At 35.3% G+C, this 22,503-nt stretch overlaps 1 protein-coding gene across 10 annotated transcripts in view; it reads left to right on the forward strand.

The window, feature by feature from the left end:
- The window catches only part of tns1b (tensin 1b), a 395,112-nt gene that overhangs the window by 312,885 nt on the left and 59,724 nt on the right, over positions 1–22,503 (forward strand). For all 10 annotated transcript variants that reach the window (XM_062067553.1, XM_062067556.1, XM_062067557.1 and 7 more), the window contains 2 exons: positions 3,537–3,602; positions 3,698–3,814. In XM_062067553.1, coding sequence (XP_061923537.1) covers positions 3,537–3,602; positions 3,698–3,814 — 183 coding nt within the window. The remainder of the gene's footprint in view (positions 1–3,536; positions 3,603–3,697; positions 3,815–22,503) is intronic.

Genomic DNA, 22,503 nt, shown 5'->3' on the forward strand with positions numbered 1-22,503 from the left:
TCTTAAAAAAAAAAAAAAAAATATATATATATATATATATATATATATATAAATATATATATATATATATATATATATATATATATATATATATATATATATATATATATATATATATATATGTCTTAATTAGATTATCCAAAAAATAGTGCTCGATACCGTGGTAGAGCGTAATATGTATGTGTGGGAAAAAAAATCACAAGACTATTTCATCTCTACAGGCCTTTTTCATGAGGGGTTTTCTTTTCCTCAATCTCCCGAGGATTGAGGAAAACCCCTCATGAAACAGGCCTGTAGAGATGAAATAGTCTTGTGATTTTTTTCCCACACATACATATATATATATATATATATATATATATATATATATATATATATATATATATATATATATATATATATATATATATATATATATATATATATATATATATATATATATATATATATATGTATGTATTTTTATTTTTATTTTTTTTTTGTCTTGTCCAGCTTCTCGGGCAAATCGTATAGTTTTTAAAACAATTTTTTTTATTTTTTTTTATAATGTCCTGCCCAGCTTTTCAGGCAAATCATATAGTTGATGTAGATGCCCGTATCGGTTGTTCAGATTTACTTTACAAAAGAGAAGTGTAGGATACTTCTCTTGTTGCCTAATTTGTATTTGACTTTAGTTACATTAATCATTAGTAATGTAGCAGCCTAGTTTTGAATGGCAGGGTCCCTGCTATCACATGTCGATAAAAATATAACATTTACATAATAAAAATCAACTACAGGATGTCAGCATGTGGACCCACTTTTAACTCTTTTTTTTCAAACGCTTATTGCATATGCTTATTTACAGGTAAGTCATTAATTTGACTTAGTCATTATTTTGTCTTAGTAAGTCGATATTTAGTAAGTCAAAATAATGACATACTTAGTATCTCAGGTAACTAGGAACGAGATATATATCGTATCGTATATTTGTAGGCTTTTTCATGTGACGAAGCCGGCCTACTTCACCACAGTCTGTAGTGTATTGCCCCCCCAAGCAGCGATGAGGTGGAGACGTGATGGTGGCGAAATTACACTGTTCCTTATCCACCCAGCCTGTCACGGGCAACGCCCCCTTCCCCTTGGGGAGACACCACCTTAACTAACACATTTTCTGGGGGAAACACTGGTATATGTGTTCGACATTTAGATCAGGGGTGTCAAACTAATTTTTTCATTGAGCTTTCAGAGTGCCGCTTTTTCAAAATTAATTTACATTATGCATGCGGGTAATAACCTGTGATTAATCATGATTAATCAAAAATGCATATATATTTGATTATTAGATTTTTTTTTTAATGTATAACTTGCTTTAAAATTCATAAATAAAAATGACAAGCAGATATTTAACTAGTTGTTTTTATCTCACAAAAGTAGTTTTCCAATACAGTATATATAATAATATAATTGGCATGATCAGATAATATCTAAGTTTAAAATCTGCATTTTTTTCTGTCAAAATTGAAAGAACGAATGCATTTAGTGAAATAAAAAATAAAAAGTATTTTATTGAAACTCATTTTTTCCAGGCTTTCGCGGGCCACATAAAATGATGTGGCGGGCCAGATCTGGCCCCCGGGCCTTGAGTTTGACACCTGTGTTTTAGATCCTGAAGACCAGGGGTGTCGTTAAAGGACACAGAGGGTCGTATGTAACACTGAATATGAATATTAATCTGTACTCTTAAACTATGACATTTTGAAATCACATTATTCACACTTTTGTATCTTGATTAATCGCGATTAATCACAAATTGTTTGCGTGCAAATTTTTTATCAACTTTTAAAAACATCCTGATATTTTGACACAGATGACATTTTATAATTTTACGAAATTTGAATGGTCCTAAATATTCTTTTAAAATGCACAAAACAGTGTTATCGACATTGTTAAAAAACAAACTATGTGGGTTTTTTTACGATAAAATATTTGCAGGTCAGGTACTAGGAATTTACTGTGAAAATAAAATACTTAAAAAAAAAATTTATTTACAGTAATGCACTGTAAAAACAATAACCGTAGATTTTATGGTAAAAAAAAAAAAAAAAAAAGCTAAGTCGCCAAAATGTTACCGTAAAAATTGCGGTGGTAAGAGTTTTTCAATTCACTGACATTCTGTGAAACAACAATGTACAGGTTAAGGTAAATAAGTAAGAAATAAATTGTGTGATTAATCTGCGTCTTTACAATATTAATGTGATATTGTCGTGCGATTAATCGCATTAATTAATGCATTAACTTTGAAACAGCCCTAAAATGTACGTATAATCACCTTGTTATATTTTTTACACAATTTCCTACACCAGTGGTTCTCAAACTTTTTCCACCAATTACCACATCAGAAAACCAAGTACCACCATAATGACCAACATTAACATACAGTAGCATAGTAGGCCTAAGTAATCATTAAAAACAAGGCAGAGGTTTTAATTATCAGTACATTTAATATTTTTGGCCAGTTTCATTACACACAGTTTGAACAGCAACACTGCGTTTAAATATTTAACTAAATTATGTGTACTACAGTTTGAGAATCACTGGCCTATATGTTTGATTATTATATATATTTTGTTACATACAAACTTGCTTTGAAATCATGACGAGCAGAAAAAAAAAGGAATATATGTTATTAAAATGTTTGTTGCATGATCAGACAATATTCAAGGTAAAATATGTGCAATTTTTATGCAGTAAATGCATTTTTTTCTGTCTCAATCAAAATAAATGCATTTAGAAAAAAAGATGAAGTGGTTTATTTTAAGCACATTATTTTCCAAACTGTCACATCAAATAATTTGGTGGACCAGATTTGGCACCAGGGCCTTCAGTTTGACACCTGTGCTGTAGACCATTGTGGAGGGGGGCGTGGCCTGCGGACCTGCAGCGAAGCGGGGTGTGCCAGTACCGGCTTCAGGTGCGTAGATGGCCCACCTGGGCCTGGTTATCGAATCACCTGTCGCTCTGTTAAAAGGCGGCTGCCGGGGAGGAGAGAGGTGGTGGAGCGAGAGAGAGACAGAGACAGACAGCCATAAACAAACACTTGCTGAAAAGCTCAACGAAAAGACTTTATTACAAAATAAAACAGTGTTGTAAACCCTGAAGCTGGACCGTCACACCCCGCTTCGCTGCAGGTCCGCAGGCCACGCCCCCCTCCACAACCATTTGTTCTCAAACGTTTTAAAAAAAACAACAAAAAAACTTGGCTCTCCATGTACCACCATAATGACCAACAGTAGCGTAGTAGGTCTAAGTATTCATTAAAAACAAAGCAGATTTTTTAAAATTTTATTTACCAAGTGTATTTCTTATTGTTTGCCACTGTAACATTACACACAGTTTGAACAGTAACACTGTGTTTGAAAATATTGACTTGAATCAAGTGATTATTTGGCTTACCAGAAGAGGGGGCCAGCGTACGACTCGTGGTACACGTACCACAGTTTGAGAATTACTACTACAGACTTAACACATGTGATATATTTGTTTCCTATTTGCAGATGAGAGGTTTCCAGAATACGGGAAGGTGGAGTTTATTTTTTCCTTTGGCCCAGAGAAAAGGCATGGTAAGCATCAATGTGTCTGCTTTTATAAGCATTATGTTCCTATTTTTTTTGTTATTCACATGTCTACTCCGTCTTTTTTGGTACTTCTGGTCAAGGTATAGATCACCTAGAAAACGGGCCGAGCGTCTCGGTGGACTACAACACGCAGGATCCTCTGATTCGCTGGGACTCCTACGAGAACTTCAATCAGAATTGTGAGGACACCGCAGACGGTGAGCACATTTCAAAATTCATATATGTATATATATATATATATATATATATATATATATATATATACATATATATATATATATATATATATATATATATATATATATATATATATATATATATATATATATATATATATATATATATATATATATATATATATATATATATATATATATATATATATATATATATAATATATATATATATATATATATATATATATATATATATATATATACATATATATATATATATATATATATATATATATATATACATATATATATATATATATATATATATATATATATATATATATATATATATATATATATATATATATATATATATATATATATATGTATATATATATATATATATATATATATATATATATATATATATATATATATAAGTAAGAACTATGGATGTCCGATAATATCGGTCGATAAATGCTTTAAAATGTAATATCGGAAATTATCGGTATCGGTTTCAAAATTATCGGTATCGGTTTCATAAAGTAAAATGTATGACTTTTTAAAACGCCGCTGTTAAGACGGACGTAGGGAGAAGTACAGAGCGCCAATAAACCCTAAAGGCACTGCCTTTGCGTGCCGGCCCAGTCACATAATATCTACGGCTTTTCACACACACAAGTGAATGCAACCCATACTTGGTCAACAGCCATACAGGTCACACTGAGGGTGGACCGTATAAACAACTTTAACACTGTTACAAATATGCGCCACACTGTGAACCCACGCCAAACAAGAATGACAAACACATTTCGGGAGAACATCGGCACCGTAACACAACATAAACACAACAGGACAAATACCCAGAACCCCTTGCAGCACTAACTCTTCCGGGACGCTACAATATACAGAAAATCATAGAGAAGTTTCCCAAGCGCAAAAATTATGACTAAAGTAGTGACGCTTGTACTTAAATTTTATTGAGCGTTTAGTAAAAAGACATATTCGTTATTAATTTTATTTACTTATTTTGGCACCACATAATTGTGTGTAATTTTTTTTTCCGTCAGTTATTCATGAGTCCTTTATGCAGTATATTTTTTCTAATCGGCCTGACCCAAGCCTAAAATTTATGTGTTGAATAAATAATATTCTTTGTAGGGATGTCCGATAATGGCTTTTTTGCCGATATCCGATATTGTCCAACTCTTAATTACCGATACTGATATCAACCGATACCGATATATACAGTCGTGGAATTATCACATTATTATGCCTAATTTGGACAACAAGGTATGGTGAAGATAAAGTCTTTTTTTTTAAAAAATTAATAAAATAAAATAAGATAAATCAATGAAAAACATTTTCTTGAATAAAAAAAAAAGTAAAACAATATAAAAACAGTTACATAGAAACTAGTAATTAATGAAAATGAGTAAAATTAACTGTTAAAGGTTAGTACTATTAGTGGACCAGCAGCACGCACAATCATGTGTGCTTACGGACTGTATCCCTTGCAGACTGTATTGATATATATTGATATATAATGTAGGAACCAGAATATTAATAACAGAAAGAAACAACCCTTTTGTGTGAATGAGTGTGAATGGGGGAGGGAGGTTTTTTGGGTTGGTGTACTAATTGTAAGTGTATCTTGTGTTTTTTATGTTTATTTAATAAAAAAATAAATTAATTAACTAAAAAAAACAGATACCGATGATGAAAAAACGATACCGATAATTTCCGATATTACATTTTTAAAGCATTTATCGGACATCTCTAATTCTTTGTGATTAACACATGATTTTCATAGACAAGGTTGTAAACTGTAAGTAGGTTAGATATAATTATTGAACATGATTAAAACAAAAGTAAGATTACTAATTCAGTGTTAATATTTCCCTCTGTAGTGGAAAAATTGGGCTCCAAGGTAAAAAAAGTTAAGAACCCCAGTTTTATAGTATATGGTTGTGCCTCTGTAGTAAGAAGTCGTCCCCCCAAAGTTTCAAAATCAGTGAAAATATCATGACTGAAAAAGCACCGTCTTTTTGTCGGATGTCATAAAGAACAATATTTGTCATATACAAGAAGAAATCATCCCTGGAAGCTGTGGGAACGACAATAACAGTTCATCTTTATTACTTTAGGTTGTGTTTTAAAAAGGGAGGGCAAGTACTCTTGCCACTAAATTCATTTTTGTGGCAAGCCTTTAACCTAAAAAAAAAGCCAAAAGGTCCCCAGGGAGCGAGTTTTATGTTGCTTCCTTGGGCGTTGTGTGCAGCATTCCTGGTTGGCCACAAGCATGGACGGTCTGCTGATTGAATGTGACCAAAGTGGTACTTTCTTCATCACCCCCGAAAAAAAGGAAGCGACGTTACGCCCTACGAAATAGCAGCGAGCGTGTCACTTTGCCTTTTCACAGTGCCAAACTTTTGAAGGGAGTCAACATGTTTTTACGTCCCTCATAGACATTTTTTTTTTATTGTTTGTCTGGCTGTCTGTGCAAATACAGAGTTAGCCAATGAAACATTTTATGTCAAATGTATTGTATAGAATCAGAATTTGGATATATGATTATTTTAATCTACAAAACCCAAAACCAGTGAAGTTGTCGTAAATAAAAACAGAATACAATGATTTGCAAATCCTTTTCAACTTATATTTAATTGAATAGACTGCAAAGACAAGATATTTAATGTTCGAACTGAGAAACTTCTTTTTTTTTTTCAAATAATCATGAACTTAGAATTTAATGGGAGCAACACATTGCAAAAAAGTTGTCACAGGGGCATTTTTACCATTGTGTTACATGGCCTTTCCTTTTAAAAACACTCCAATTTTTTAAGCTTCTCAGGTGGAATTCTTTCCCATTCTTGCTTGATGTACAGCTTAAGTTGTTCAACCTCCGTTGTGGTAATTTAGGCTTCATAATGCGCCACACATTTTCAATGGGAGACAGGTCTGGACTACAGGCAGGCCAGTCTAGTACCCGCACTCGTTTACTATGAAGCCACGCTGTTATAACACGTGGCTAGGCACTGTCTTGCTGAAATAAGCAGGGGCGTCCATTAAAACGTTGCTCCAAAACCTGTATGTACCTTTCAGCATTAATGGTGCCTTCACAGATGTGTACGTTACCCATGCCTTGGGCAATAATACACACCCATACCATCATAGATGCTGGCTTTTCAACTTTGCGCCTATAACAATCCGGATGGTTCTTTTCCTCTTTGTTCCGGACGACACGACGTCCACAGTTTCCAAAAACAATTTCAAATGTGGACTCTTCAGACCACAGAACACTTTTCCACTTTGCATCAGTCCATCCTAGATGAGCTCGGGCCCAGCGAAGCCGGCTGCGTTTCTGGGTGTTGTTGATAAACGGCTTTAGCTTTGCATTGGGGAGTTTTAACTTGCACTTACAGATGTAGCGACCAACTGTAGTTACTGACAGTGGGTTTCTGAAGTGTTCCTGAGCCCATGTGGTGATATCCTTTACACACTGATGTCACTTTTTGATGCAGTACCGCCTGAGGGATCCAAGGTCACGGGCATTCAATGTTACATGCAGTGATTTCTCCAGATTCTCTGAAACTTTTGATGATATTACAGACCTTAGATGGTGAAATCCCTAAATTCCTTGCAATAGCTGGTTGAGAAATGTTGTTCTTAAACTGTTCGACAATTTGCTCAGGCATTTGTTCACAAAGTGGTGACCCTCGCCCCATCCATGTTTGTGAATGACTGAGCATTTCATGGAAGCTGTTTTTATACCCAATCATGGCACCCACCTGTTCCCAATTAGCCTGTTCACCTGTGGGATGTTCCAAATAAGTGTTTGATGAGCATTCCTCAACTTTCTCAGTCTTTTTTGCCACTTGTGCCATCTTTTTTGAAACATGTTGCAGGCATCAAATTCCAAATGAGCTAATATTTGCAAAAAATAACAAAGTTTTCCATTTCGAACATTAAGTATCTTGTCTTTGCAGTCTATTCAATTGAATATATGTTGATGACATAATTGGGAGGTCTTGTTACACCTTTACTACATGTTAATAACATAAAAACTATAAACCAGTAATGAAACAAAAAACTGTAAAAGTGCGACAAAATAATTTGCAGCACAAACGAATAGGAAACGTTTGTGTAGGTTTTGGCATTGTTGGCGGGGGCTGATTGTGAGTAATAACGCGGTAATTACATGTGAATAACATAAAAACTATAAAAATGTCAATAACTTAAGAACTGTAATAGACAAAATATTTTTTGCAGCTATCACATAACAACTATACAACGTTTGGGGAGATTTTGACATAATTGGGAGGGCTCGTTATGAATAATAACACCTTAACTACATGTTAATAACACCCAAACTATGAAACAGTAATGACACAAAAGCTAAAATAGTGAGACAAAAGTATTTGCAACACAAACAAATAGGAAATGTTTGGGTAGGTTTTGGCATTGTTGGCGGGGGGCTGGTTATGAGTAATAACACGGTAATTACATGTGAATAACATAAAAACTATAAAATGTCAATAACTTAAGAACTGTAATAGACAAAATATTTTTTGCAGCCATAACATAACAATTATACAACGCTTGGGGAGATTTTGACAAAATTGGGAGGGCTTGTTATGAATGATAACACCATAACTACATGTTAATAACACCCAAACTACAAAACAGTAATGACATAAAAACTACAATTGTTAGATAAAAAAAATCGAGAAAGAAATGCGACATGTTTGGGGAGATTTTGACACTGATAGCGGAGGCTGGTTATGATTAATTACATATTGATTACATGTTAATAACATACAACTATAAAATGTGAATTGCATAAAAACTATATTAGTTAAACAAGACAATTTTGCAGCACAAACATAGCACAAAGGAATGGGACAAGTTTGGGGAGATTTTGACATAATTGGGAGGGCTTGTTATGAATAATAACACCTTAACTACATGTTAATAACATAAAAACTATACAACAGTAATGACACAAAAACTATAATAGTGAGACAAAAGTATTTGCAGCACAAACAAATAGGAAATGTTTGGGTTGGTTTTGGCATTGTTGGCGGGGGCTGATTGTGAGTAATAACACGGTAATTACATGTGAATAACATAAAAACTATAAAATGTCAATAACTTAAAAACTGTAAGAGACAAAATATTTTTGCAGCCATAACATAACAACTATACAACGCTTGGGGAGATTTTGACAAAATTGGGAGGGCTTGTTATGAATAATAACACCTTAACTACATGTTAATAACACCCAAACTACAAAACAGTAATGACATAAAAACTACAATTGTTAGATTAAAAAAATCGAGAAAGAAATGCGACATGTTTGGGGAGATTTTGACAGTGATAGCGGAGGCTGGTTATGAATAATTACATATTGATTACATGTTAATAACATACAACTATAAAATGTGAATTGCATAAAAAACTATATTAGATAAACAAGACAATTTTGCAGCACAAACATAGCACAACGGAATGGGACAAGTTTGGGGAGATTTTGACATAATTGGGAGGGCTTGTTATGAATAATAACACCATAACTACATGTTAATAACACCCAAACTACAAAACAGTAATGACATAAAAACTACAATTGTTAGATAAAAAAAAATCGAGAAAGAAATGCGACATGTTTGGGGAGATTTTGACAGTGATAGCGGAGGCTGGTTATGATTAATTACATATTGATTACATGTTAATAACATACAACTATAAAATGTGAATTGCATAAAAACTATATTAGTTAAACAAGACAATTTGGCAGCACAAACATAGCACAAAGGAATGGGACAAGTTTGGGGAGATTTTGACATAATTGGGAGGGCTTGTTATGAATAATAACACCTTAACTACATGTTAATAACATAAAAACTATAAACCAGTAATGACATAAAAACTACAATTGTTAGATTAAAAAAATCGAGAAAGAAATGCGACATGTTTGGGGAGATTTTGACACTGATAGCGGAGGCTGGTTATGAATAATGACATATTAATTACATGTTAATAACATAAAACTATAAAATGTGAATTGCATAAAAACTATATTAGTTAAACAAGACAATTTTGCAGCACAAACATAGCACAACGGAATGGGACAAGTTTGGGGAGATTTTGACATAATTGGGAGGGCTTTTTATGAATAATAACACCTTAACTACATGTTAATAACATAAAAACTATACAACAGTAATGACACAAACAACTATAATAGTGAGACAAAAGTATTTGCAGCACAAACGAATAGGAAATGTTTGGGTAGGTTTTGGCATTGTTGGCGGGGGCTGATTGTGAGTAATAACACGGTAATTACATGTGAATAACATAAAAACTAAAAAAATGTCAATAACTTAAGAACTGTAATAGACAAAATATTTTTTGCAGCCATCACATAACAACTATACAACGTTTGGGGAGATTTTGACATAATTGGGAGGGCTTGTTATGAATAATAACACCTTAACTACATGTTAATAACACCCAATCTACAAAACAGTAATGACATAAAAACGACAATTGTTAGATTAAAAAAATCGAGAAAGAAATGCGACATGTTTGGGGAGATTTTGACAGTGATAGCGGAGGCTGGTTATGAATAATTACATATTAATTACATGTTAATAACATAAAACTATAAAATGTGAATTGCATAAAAACTATATTAGTTAAACAAGACAATTTTGCAGCACAAACATAGCACAACGGAATGGGACAAGTTTGGGGAGATTTTTAAATAATTGGGAGGGCTTGTTATGAATAATAACACCTTAACTACATGTTAATAACATAAAAACTATACAACAGTAATGACACAAAAACTATAATAGTGAGACAAAAGTATTTGCAGCACAAACAAATAGGAAATGATTGGGTAGGTTTTGGCATTGTTGGCGGGGGCTGATTGTGAGTAATAACACGGTAATTACATGTGAATAACATAAAAACTATAAAATGTCAATAACTTAAAAACTGTAAGAGACAAAATATTTTTGCAGCCATAACATAACAACTATAAAACGTTTGAGGAGATTTTGACATAATTGGGAGGGCTTGTTATGAATAATAACACCTTAACTACATGTTAATAACATAAAAACTATAAAACAGTAATGACACAAAAACTAAAATAGTGAGACAAAAGTATTTGCAGCACAAACAAATAGGAAATGTTTGGGTTGGTTTTGGCATTGTTGGCGGGGGGCTGGTTGTGAGTAATAACACGGTAATTACATGTGAATAACATAACAACTATAAAATGTCAATAACATAAGAACTACAATAGACAAAATGTTTTTGCAGCCATAACATAACAACTATAAAACGTTGTTTGAGGAGATTTTGACATAATTGGGAGGGCTTGTTATGAATAACAACACCTTAACTACATGTTAATAACATAAAAACTATAAAACAGTAATGACACAAAAACTAAAATAGTGAGACAAAAGTATTTGCAACACAAACAAATAGGAAATGTTTGGGTAGGTTTTGGCATTGTTGGCGGGGGCTGATTGTGAGTAATAACACGGTAAGTGCATGTGAATAACATAACAACTATAAAATGTCAATAACATAAGAACTACAATAGACAAAATGTTTTTGCAGCCATAACATAACAACTATAAAACATTGTTTGAGGAGATTTTGACATAATTGGGAGGGCTTGTTATGAATAACAACACCTTAACTACATGTTAATAACACAAAAACTATACAACAGTAATGACATAAAAACTATAATTGTTAGATAAAAAAAATTGCAGCACAAAGAAATGCGACATGTTTGGGGAGGCTGGTTATGAATAATTACATATTAATTACATGTTAATAACATACAACTATAAGATGTGAATTGCATAAAAAGCTATATTAGTTAAACAAGACAATTTTGCAGCACAAACATAGCACAACGGAATGGGACACGTTTTGAGAGTTGTTCAGCAGCACGGTGGTACAGGGGTTAGTGCATGTGCCTCACAATACGAAGGTCCTCAGTTCAATCCCGGGGTACTCCGGTTTCCTCCCACCCCCAAAGACATGCACCTGGGGATAGGTTGATTGGCAACACTAAATTGGCCCTAGTGTGTTAATGTGAGTGTGAATGTTGTCGATCTGTGTTGGCCCTGTGATGAGGTGGCGACTTGTCCAGGGTGTACCCCGCCTTCCGCCCGAATGCAGCTGAGATAGGCTGCAGCACCCCCCGGTAAAAAAAGGGATGGATGGATGAATAGTTGTTTAGCTTTTTGCAAACACGTCAGTGTGTTGTGTTTTTGTAGACTGGATCACACAGATTTACCCACCTAAGCACAGCAAAGGCGTCTTAGTTTTGCATTGTTTATCTTTTCGTCTTTATTTTTAGAAACGGACCATAATTACCCTCCGTGTATTTTTAACAGAATGTCAAAGGTTGTTGGGCCCTCACTGCTCATAACGTGCTTGCTGAAATAGAACCTTATTCTACTCCAGAGAGAGTTACTCTGGGTTGCATTCCCCTTGGCTGCAGAAACTCTTGGTTAGTCATATGGCCCCATTCGGCGCGGTTTACCTGACACGTGAAACGTGACGAATGGGTGCACTATCCACGTTAGCCGCCAGGCGGCAGTAGAGTGTTGAATATCTTGAAATGTGTTTCGTGGCAATTCCAACTTTGACCACAGCGTCAGTTGCCATGTAGCGCGAGATCCACCCAGGAATGGGGTCACATGAGTCCACAGTCGGGTGTTGCCCACCGAGTCTGTTGCAACTTCAGGGACAATGAAGTGTAGGAGTCGGGGAACTTTACAACAATGAGTCTGTTCAGTCAGTGTGCATGTTATCATCATACTTAGTCAATTTGAGATCAGACCAGTTTTGAGGAAAGACTTCAATCTTTTACCCTCGCTGTCGTGTTTTACTTCGATTGGGGTCGAGACCAAAATAGGTTTCTAGGAAACCAGTGCGTTTCCTCTGGTATTTGGCCTCAGCTGCGTTTTGTTACCCAGATAAGTGCCCTTTGGAGGCTGGAAGGAAGAGAGGACACATTGTGTCTCCTTCAGTGTATCGGATAGAAGTAAGAAGCAGTGTTGCAAATAATTACAAGTGCGTGTACTTTTCTGCTTTCACACGACTGATTTACAGTTGGCAGCCTTTTGGTTTACCTCAGCAAAGCACATGCTTTAAGATTTAGATGGTATTTTTTTGGTGGTGGCCTACGCTGTGTTTTTGTAAAACAGCAACAGCTTATTTAAGGCAATGTCTCTTTTTGTCATCGTTTCACAATGAGTGTACACAACCTGCTATCCCGGGCCGGAACGTAGCTACCTGTCCTGTACACTACTTCCCTCCGTTCCCGCGTTACGAGCTGTGCGTCCCCAAACTACGGCCCGCCAGCGTCCGAAATCCGGCCCGGGGGAAATCCCAAGTTAAAAAAAAACAAAAAAACTCTACTATGCAAAGCTAAAGTCATTTATCAACAACACCCAGAAACGCCGCCAGCGTTTTTATTTTTTATTATTATTTTAAAAAATCTCTCCTTCCTAATCCATTTTCTACCGCTTGTTACTCTCGGTGTCTCCTAGCCGCTAAGGCAAATCCTATTGTCTAAATATGCATTTTCCCACCGATAACATCGTGCTCGCGCAGCAGTGTCGCAAGTGCGCGCTCTTTCAGTCAATTAGTGCGGCCCAATATTTTTAACCCAATGCGGCCCCTGAGTCAAAATGTTTGGGGACCCCTGGTGTACACTGTTTGACTAATTAAACACATTTACTTAAACTATAGCGTAGGGCAGGGGTCCCCAAACTTTTTGACTCGGGGGCCGCATTGGGTTATAAAAATTTGGCCGGGGACCGGGCTGTGTATATATATATATATATATATATATATATATATATATATATATATATATATATATATATATATATATATATATATAAATATGTTTGTACTTACTAAACCGTCCCATGTGTGATGTCTGTAGGAGTGTTTTCATATGTATATATATATATGTAGATATATATATGTATATGTATATATATATATATGTATATGTATATATATATGTATTTATATATATATGTATATATCTATATATACAGATATAGATATATATATATATATACATATATAAATACATATATACACATATATACATATATATATACATATATACATATATATGTATATATCTATGTATGTATGTATATATATATATATATATATATATATATATATATATATATATATATATATATATATATATATATATATATATATATATATATATATATATAAAAATATGTTTGTACTTACTAAACCGTCCCATGTGTGATGTCTGTAGTAGTGTTTTAATGCATATTTGTACATGCTATCGTAATGTAATCAAGCGAGCGTTGTGAGGTTTAGCTAATATTCTAACCTGTTTACGAGTTTCTTTGTTAGTTTTATTAACTCACAATGTCATTATTTTTGTATTGTTTCTTAAACTCACCAAAACGTCACCGTAGAGTTATTGAGTCTGTTTAGCTGATTGGAGAGCTAGCTTCCGCAGCTAGTGGGCCCATGACGATGACTTCTGTTTTGGTTGATCACCCGTTTTACTGCCGTTTGCAAACGATTAAGCTAAATGTAAATAAACATTGACAAAATATTTCTGTGTAAATAACTCATTTCACAACGTATATATCTGCGGCTAATATATGAAAACATACTGTTCCTAAAATTTAGTGGGTGCGCCCGGTGTGCTCCGGAAATTACGGTATTTATTGCAATACGTACTATTTTCATCCTGCGTCAGAACAGGCTTAAAAGTAAGCATCACTTATCGTTTTTTTGTGCAAAATGTGACTGCAGCATACCATGCATTGTCGAGTTACATTTATTTTAAAACAAACTACTAATTAATAATCACGGTGTAAAGCAGACATGGGCATTCTGCGGCCCTTTGTGGTACACAGGTTGCTGTGTTTAAAGAATATAATTTGAATCGCCACTACACGACGAAGCACGAGGAAAAATACCGGAAACTGTCTGATGATGCGTTGATGGTAAAACTGCAAAACCAACAAGGACTTTTTGCCAAATTTCACACCCCCAGAATGCAGCCGTCAGGACAAGTTTCGTCATTTCTCACAAAATCGCCAGAAAAAGTAAGGTGTTTTCTGACGGAGAGTTTATTAAGGAGTGCTTATTGGACTCTGTTGCGCTGATATGCCCGGAGAAGAGGGGCGCATTTGAGAACGTGTCACTCTCCCGACGCACTGTAACGAGGCGGGTTGAGACCATCGCTGGAAACTTGGAGCTTCAGCTGAAGAACAGAACGGCCGACTTTGACTGTTTTTCGCTGGCTTTGGATGAGAGCTGCGATGTACGTGACACCGCCCAGCTGCTCATCTTCTTACGTGGGATAACTGCAGACTTTCAAATCACGGAATAGCTGGCAGCCATGCAGTCAATTAAAGAGACAACCACAGGTAATGACTTGTTCACATAGATAAATGCGTGTTTGGACATGTTAGGACTGAAATGGGACAAGCTGGCAGGTGTGACAACAGATGGTTGTCCAAATCTGACGGGGAAAAATGTTGGACTTTTTAAAGAGGATGCAGGATAAAGTGACAGAAGTGGACATTTTTGCATTGTATTATACGTCAGGAAGTGTTGTGTAAGACAGTGTTAAAAATAAAACCATCAAAAGCAATCTGCTTTTCTATAAAGTTAAGTTAGGTTAAATGAAATTATTATTATTATTATTATTATTTATCTTACGGTATATCAAAAAATTATTTGAGCAAAATTTTATTGAAATATTGTCGGTGTGGCCCTCCAGCAGTGCTCGGGTTGCTTTTGCGGCCCCCGGTAAAAATTAATTTCCCACCCCTGGTGTAAAGCATTGTTTCTAAAGTGTCTTCAGTTCTTCTCCTTGCATTTTGGCATCAATATTGTTAAGTTTTCTAAAAACAAACAAACATGGTTCATCTCGAAACGGGGTTCATGTTATGAGATGTCTGTAGCTTGGTCGAGCCTTACCCCGGATTTCCACTGGCTGCGTAGCGGCTGCTGAACGGCGCCGCCACGGTTCGTCTCCGGCATTCGCCGCCCGCCAGTCCCCACCGCGGTTCTGAGCCGCATTGTTGCGGCTCCTAAGCCTATAACGAGATCTCTGGAATCTGCGTGAAATCACGTGATAAAAGGAGTTGTAGCAAAGGCGACCGCAAACAGTTTAGCAAATAAACGCGGTCCTGCATTTCGAGACACATAACGACTGCTGGGCAGCAATACTGCGGAACGTCTCGAGCTTTGCCGTCCATCAATACCCACAGACTTGACTTCACTTGTGGAAAAGACCACCGTTTTGCCTTGCAGAACGACAACTTTATTGTTTGTACCATGCAATAACACAACCTCATCCCTGGCTAACGTTGTACACACACACACATACTGGTTATCATTTGGAATGGGGACCAAGTTTTTGATCATCACTTGTGGGGACCACCCTTTCTACAGGTTGTGGAGGGATAAAATGTTTTGGGTAAAATGGCCACTGCCCAGTTAGCTCATACACGTCTTTAAATCTCTGGATTGATGAAGTCATGTGCTGGTCATTCTTACTGGGGACCCTGGGGAAAAAAGAGTTAATATGGTTCATGAGGACCACATTTAAATAATTTTGCGTAATTCACCCAAATTTGTACGTTACTACACTGCAAAAACTGAAATCTAAGTAAGATTAAATATCTCAAATAAGGGTGATATTTGCTTATTTTCTGTCTGATAAGATAATTCTTCTCACTAAGCAGATTTTATGTTTGAGTGTTTTACTTGTTTTAAGTGTTTTGGTCCTAAATGATCTCAGTAATATATTACAGCTTGTTGCTGAGATTTGATGACCTATATTGAGTAAAACATGCTTGAAACTAGAATAGTTTAAAGCAGTGGTCCCCAACCACCGGGCCGCGGATCGATTGGTACCGCATAAGAAATGTAAAAAAAAAAAAAAAAAAAAAAAAGTTTATTTTTTATTTTTTTTATTAAATCAACATAAAAAACACAAAATACACTTACAATTAGTGCACCAACCCAAAAAAACTCCCTCCCCCATTTACACTCATTCGCACAAAAGGGTTGTTTCTTTCTGTTAGTAATATTCTGGTTCCTACATTATATATCAATATAGATCAATACAGTCTGCAGGGATACAGTCCGTAAGCACGCATGATTGTATTGTAAAAAAAAAAAACCCAAAAAACATACCCCCCCCGGTCCGTGGGACAAATTTTCAAGCGTTGACCGGTCCGCAGTTACAAAAAGGTTGGGGACCACTGGTTTAAAGTATAAAACTACTTTTTTAAAGTAATAATTTCTTACTTCAAGCATGAAAAAATAAATCATGATGCCGAGCGCATATCATTATGTCAAGATAATGGCACTAGCATTTACTTATTTAAGGATATTTTTCAACATATTGAGCAAAAAGGTCTAACTTTTTTTTTTCTACCAAGAAAAGTGCACTTGTTATTAGTGAGAATATACTTATTTTAAGGTATTTTTGTTAGCTAATTTTACTTGTTTTGGCCAGCCGAATTTTTTGTTAGTTAATTTTTCTTAGTTCAAGTAAAATACCCCTAATTTTTGTATTTTTGTTCTTGTTTTTGAACACTGACTTTTTGCAGTGTGGCTCGGAACAAAGCAGTTTCGCTGATTAGGACTGGACTATGTGTGTTTTTTGTGTGTGTCTAAAGGACTTTAGAGACGATGTTATGGTTGTGTTGTATTGACGTCCATCAGTTTGAACCTTGCACGTTTCCATTCACTCCTAAAGCCAGCTCATCGAATACATACTTATTCTCCTTTCCTTAGGATTCTCTATTTTGCAAGTTGACTAATAAATCCGGATGTCTTTTTAAAGGGACTCAGCCTCATCTAAGCTACACATGTATTTGCATTTAGTACAAGATATGGATTGCCATTATTTAATGATATGAAATAAATACATACAGTGTGAAATAATGACTACTACTCATGGCTGAAGCCCACTATGGTACATAGCGGGGTAGACACTCCTAGTTCATGCCAGTCATGGGTTTATTTTTAAAGCTGTAATCTTTTTTTAACGGTGGCCTTTGTTACCCAGAATCTAAGTGAGTTTGCACTCAGAGACATTGATTTACGGAACTCTCGATGAATATTTTATAAGCTCAAAGAGCTTTTCTAGCGACTCCAACTTCCATTATTTGAATTTCACGAGACCTTCGACATTTTATATATTGTCAGCTCTTTGTTTGATTTGTCCACACATGCTTATTATAAATATGTTATGTATAATATATTTGAACATACTATAATATATCATAAATATATAGAAGATAATGTGTTATAATAATTATATTTAATAATAATGTTATTATAAAAATATATTTAATTATAATTAAATATATTATAATATATTATGATATAGTATCATAATACAAATATAAACAATAGTTTAATAAAAACAATATTGATGCCCGACTCGGATTTGAACCCTGTTTCTCCTATTCATAGCAAAATATCATTGGCTTTTGAGCTATCTAACCTCTCACAGTGTCTTTCTTCCGTTAATGAGCAGTTTTCTGTGAAATTATATGTCTTTATTATTTTTCCGATGTATGGCGGACAGTCACTTACTATTAATATCTGCTTATTTTCTGTTTTAACATGTCCGAGCTACACTTCTGTTCGAATGTAATAATCACTTATTCTTCTGTTGTTTGATAGTTTGATACTACAAATGTTGGTATTTATTCAATACCAAGTAGTAGAGATGTCCGATAATGGCTTTTTTGCCCATATCCGATATTGTCCAACTCTTAATTACCGATTCCGATATCAACCGATAGCGATATATACAGTCGTGGAATTAACACATTATTATGCCTAATTTTGTTGTGATGCCCCGCTGGATGCATTAAACAATGTAACAAGGTTTTCCAAAATAAATCAACTCAAGTTATGGAAAAAAAAAATGCCAACATGGCACTGCCATATTTATTATTGAAGTCACAAAGTGCATTCTTTTTTTTTTAACATGCCTCAAAACAGCAGCTTGGAATTTGGGACATGCTCTCCCTGAGAGAGCATGAGGAGGTTGAGGTGGGCGGGGTTGGGGGGCGGGGTATGGGTAGGGGGTAGCGGGGGGTGTATATTGTAGTGTCCCGGAAGAGTTAGTGCTGCAAGGGGTTCTGGGTATTTGTTCCGTTGTGTTACGGTGCGGATGTTCTCCCGAAATGTGTTTGTCATTCTTGTTTGGTGTGGGTTCACAGTGTGGCGCATATTTGTAACAGTGTTAAAGTTTTTTATACGGTCACCCTCAGTGTGACCTGTATGGCTGTTGACCAAGTATGCAATGCATTCACTTGTGTGTGTGAAAAGCCGTAGATATTATGTGATTGGGCCGGCACGCAAAGGCAGTGCCTTTAAGGTTTATTGGCGCTCTGTACTTATCCCTACGTCCGTGTACACAGCGGCGTTTTACTTTTTGATACCGATAATTTTGAAGCCGATAACGATAATTTCCGATATTACATTTTAAAACATTTATCGGCCGATAATATCGGCAGTCCGATATTATCGGACATCTCTAGTATTAATTCAATATCAAGTAGTTACAGGGTCGGATAATGGTCATAAATAAAGTTCTCCCGTGTCTAGGGACGGATTTAATGGGTTTATAAACAGTAAAAAAAAGACAAAAGATAGTGATAATAAAAAATATCAATGTAATCATTGTAGTATCGACTATATACGGCTCTTGTACTTGGTATCGTTACAGTCAATGTCTGTGTAGATCCACCCATGGCATTTGTTTACACTAAGGAGTGCTAGCTGGCAGTTAGCTATTGTTTCCTCCTACGGTGTGCAGTGAAGCAAGTTTAGTTATTCCTCATCCTGCAGGGATGATACTTGTAAGAAACTTACTTTATTTGTCGCCATGGAGGCGAGGATTAGTGATTTAGAAGTAGCTGAAACACTATACTGCGGTTGGGCGTTAGCCGCTAGCTAGTTAAAAGCTAACCAGAGCAAGAGCTTCGGTGTTAATAGCGTCAACTTTATGGTGAGTTTTTAAGCCAAAATGTGTCCATTATTCCTTTTCTATCTCCACACTGTTTCTGTGTGTGTTGCCTAACATGCGCCTCTGCTCCTTTTACCAGCAAAGTCACAAAAAAATGTCACAAAAAAAAATAGCGGTATTATTCAGAAGCATTATAGTACTCTATTTAGTTCACTAGTACTGCAGTCCTTTATTAGTACTGTATTTTCCGGATTATAAGGCGCACTGCCGATGAATGGTCTATTTTCGATCTTTTTTTCATATATAAGGCGCATTAAAGGAGTCATATTATTATTTTTATTTTTTTTCTAAATGTAAAACACTTCCTTGTGGTCTACATAACATGTACTGGTGGTTCTTTGCTCAAAATGTTGCATAGATGATGTTTTACAGAGCCGCTTTCTGACAGTCGCTTCAGGATGCGCCGTTTTGTGGGCGGTCTTATTTACGTGGCTCACCTTCGGCGGCGTCTTCCCCTCGTCATCTTTGTTGTAGCGGTGTAGCGTGCAAGGACGGGAGTGGAAGAAGTGTCAAAAGATGGCGCTAACTGTTTTAATGACATTCAGACTTTACTTCAATCAATAACGGAGCAGCAATCTCCTCATCCGCCGGAAATGTGTCCCGTTAAAAAACGTCCGACCGGTACTCTCTAACAACTAAAGTTCCTTGGGTGAATAATGTAAACTCACTACACCGGTATGTTTTAGCACTTTCATGGTGAGTTTACTGACAGATATAAGTAAGAACTAGAGATGTCCGATAATATCGGGCTGCCGATATTATCGGCCGATAAATGCTTTAAAATTTAATATCGGAAATTTTCGGTATCGGTTCGAAAATTATCGGTATCGGTTTCAAAAAGTAAAATGTATGACTTTTTAAAACGCCGCTGTGTACACGGACGTAGGGAGAAGTACAGAGCGCCAATAAACCTTAAAGGCACTGCCTTTGCGTGCCGGCCCAATCACATAATATCTACGGCTTTTCACACACACAAGTGAATGCAAGCCATACTTGGTCAACAGCCATACAGGTCACACTGAGGGTAGCGTATAAACAACTTTAACACTGTTACAAATATGCGCCACACTGTGAACCCACACCAAACAGGAATGACAAACACATTTCGGGAGAACATCCGCACCGTAACACAACATAAACACAACAGAACAAATACCCAGAACCCCTTGCAGCACTATCTCTTCCGGGACGCTACAATATACACCCCACGCTACCTCCTACCTCTACCCCACCTCAACCCGCCCCCCCAACCCCGCCCACCTCAACCTCCTCATGCTCTCTCAAGGAGAGCATGTCCCAAATTCCAAGCTGCTGTTTTGAGGCAAGTTAAAAAAAATAATTCACTTTGTGACTTCAATAATAAATATGGCAGTGCCATGTTGGCATTTTTTCCCATAACTTGAGTTGATTTATTTTGGAAAACCTTGTTACAGTGTTTAATGCAGGGGTCACCAACGTGGTGCCCGCGGGCACCAGGTAGCCCGTAAGGACCAGATGAGTAGCCCGCTGGCCTGTTCTAAAAATAGCTCAAATAGCAGCACTTACCAGTGAGGTGCCTCTATTTTTTAAATTTTATTTATTTACTAGCAAACTGGTCTCGCTTTGCCCGACATTTTTAATTCTAAGAGAGACAAAACTCAAATAGAATTTGAAAATCCAAGAAAATATTTTAAAGACTTGGTCTTCACTTGTTTAAATAAATTCATTAATTGTTTTACTTTGATTCTTATAACTTTTAGAAAGACAATTTTAGAGAAAAAATACAACCTTAAAAATGATTTTAGGATTTTTAAACACATATACCTTTTTACATTTTAAATTCCATCCTCTTCCTTACTGACAATTTAAATCAATGTTCAAGTAATTTTATTTTTTTTATTGTAAAGAATAATAAATACATTTTAATTTAATTCTTCATTTTAGCTTCTGTTTTTTCGACAAAGAATATTTGTGAAATATTTCTTTAAACTTATTATGATTAAAATTAAAAAAAAATATTCTGGCAAATCTAGAAAATCTGTAGAATCAAATTTAAATCTTATTTCAAAGTCTTTTGAATTTCTTTTAAAAATTTTGTTTTGGAAAATCTAGAAGAAATAATGATTTGTCTTTGTTAGAAATATAGCTTGGTCCAATTTGTTATATATTCTAACAAAGTGCAGATTGGATTTTAACCTATTTAAAATATGTCACCAAAATTCTAAAAGTAATCTTAATCAGGAAAAATTACTAATGATGTTCCATAAATTCTTTTTTTAATTTTTTCAAAAAGATTCGAATTAGCTCGTTTTTCTCTTCTTTTTTTCGGTTGAATTTTGAATTTTAAAGAGTCGAAATTGAAGATAAACTATGTTTCAAAATGTAATTGTCATTTTTTTGGTGTTTTTTCCTCTTTTAAACCGTTCAATTAAGTGTAAATATCATTAATTATTAATAATAACATAGAGTTAAAGGTAAATTGAGCAAATTGGCTATTTCTGGCAATTTATTGAACTGTGTATCAAACTGGTAGCCCTTCGCATTAATCAGTACCCAAGAAGTAGCTCTTGGTTTCAAAAAGGTTGGTGACCCCTGGTTTAATGCATCC

This window comes from Entelurus aequoreus, linkage group LG13, assembly GCF_033978785.1.
Source record: "Entelurus aequoreus isolate RoL-2023_Sb linkage group LG13, RoL_Eaeq_v1.1, whole genome shotgun sequence".
Lineage (NCBI taxonomy): Eukaryota > Metazoa > Chordata > Actinopteri > Syngnathiformes > Syngnathidae > Entelurus > Entelurus aequoreus.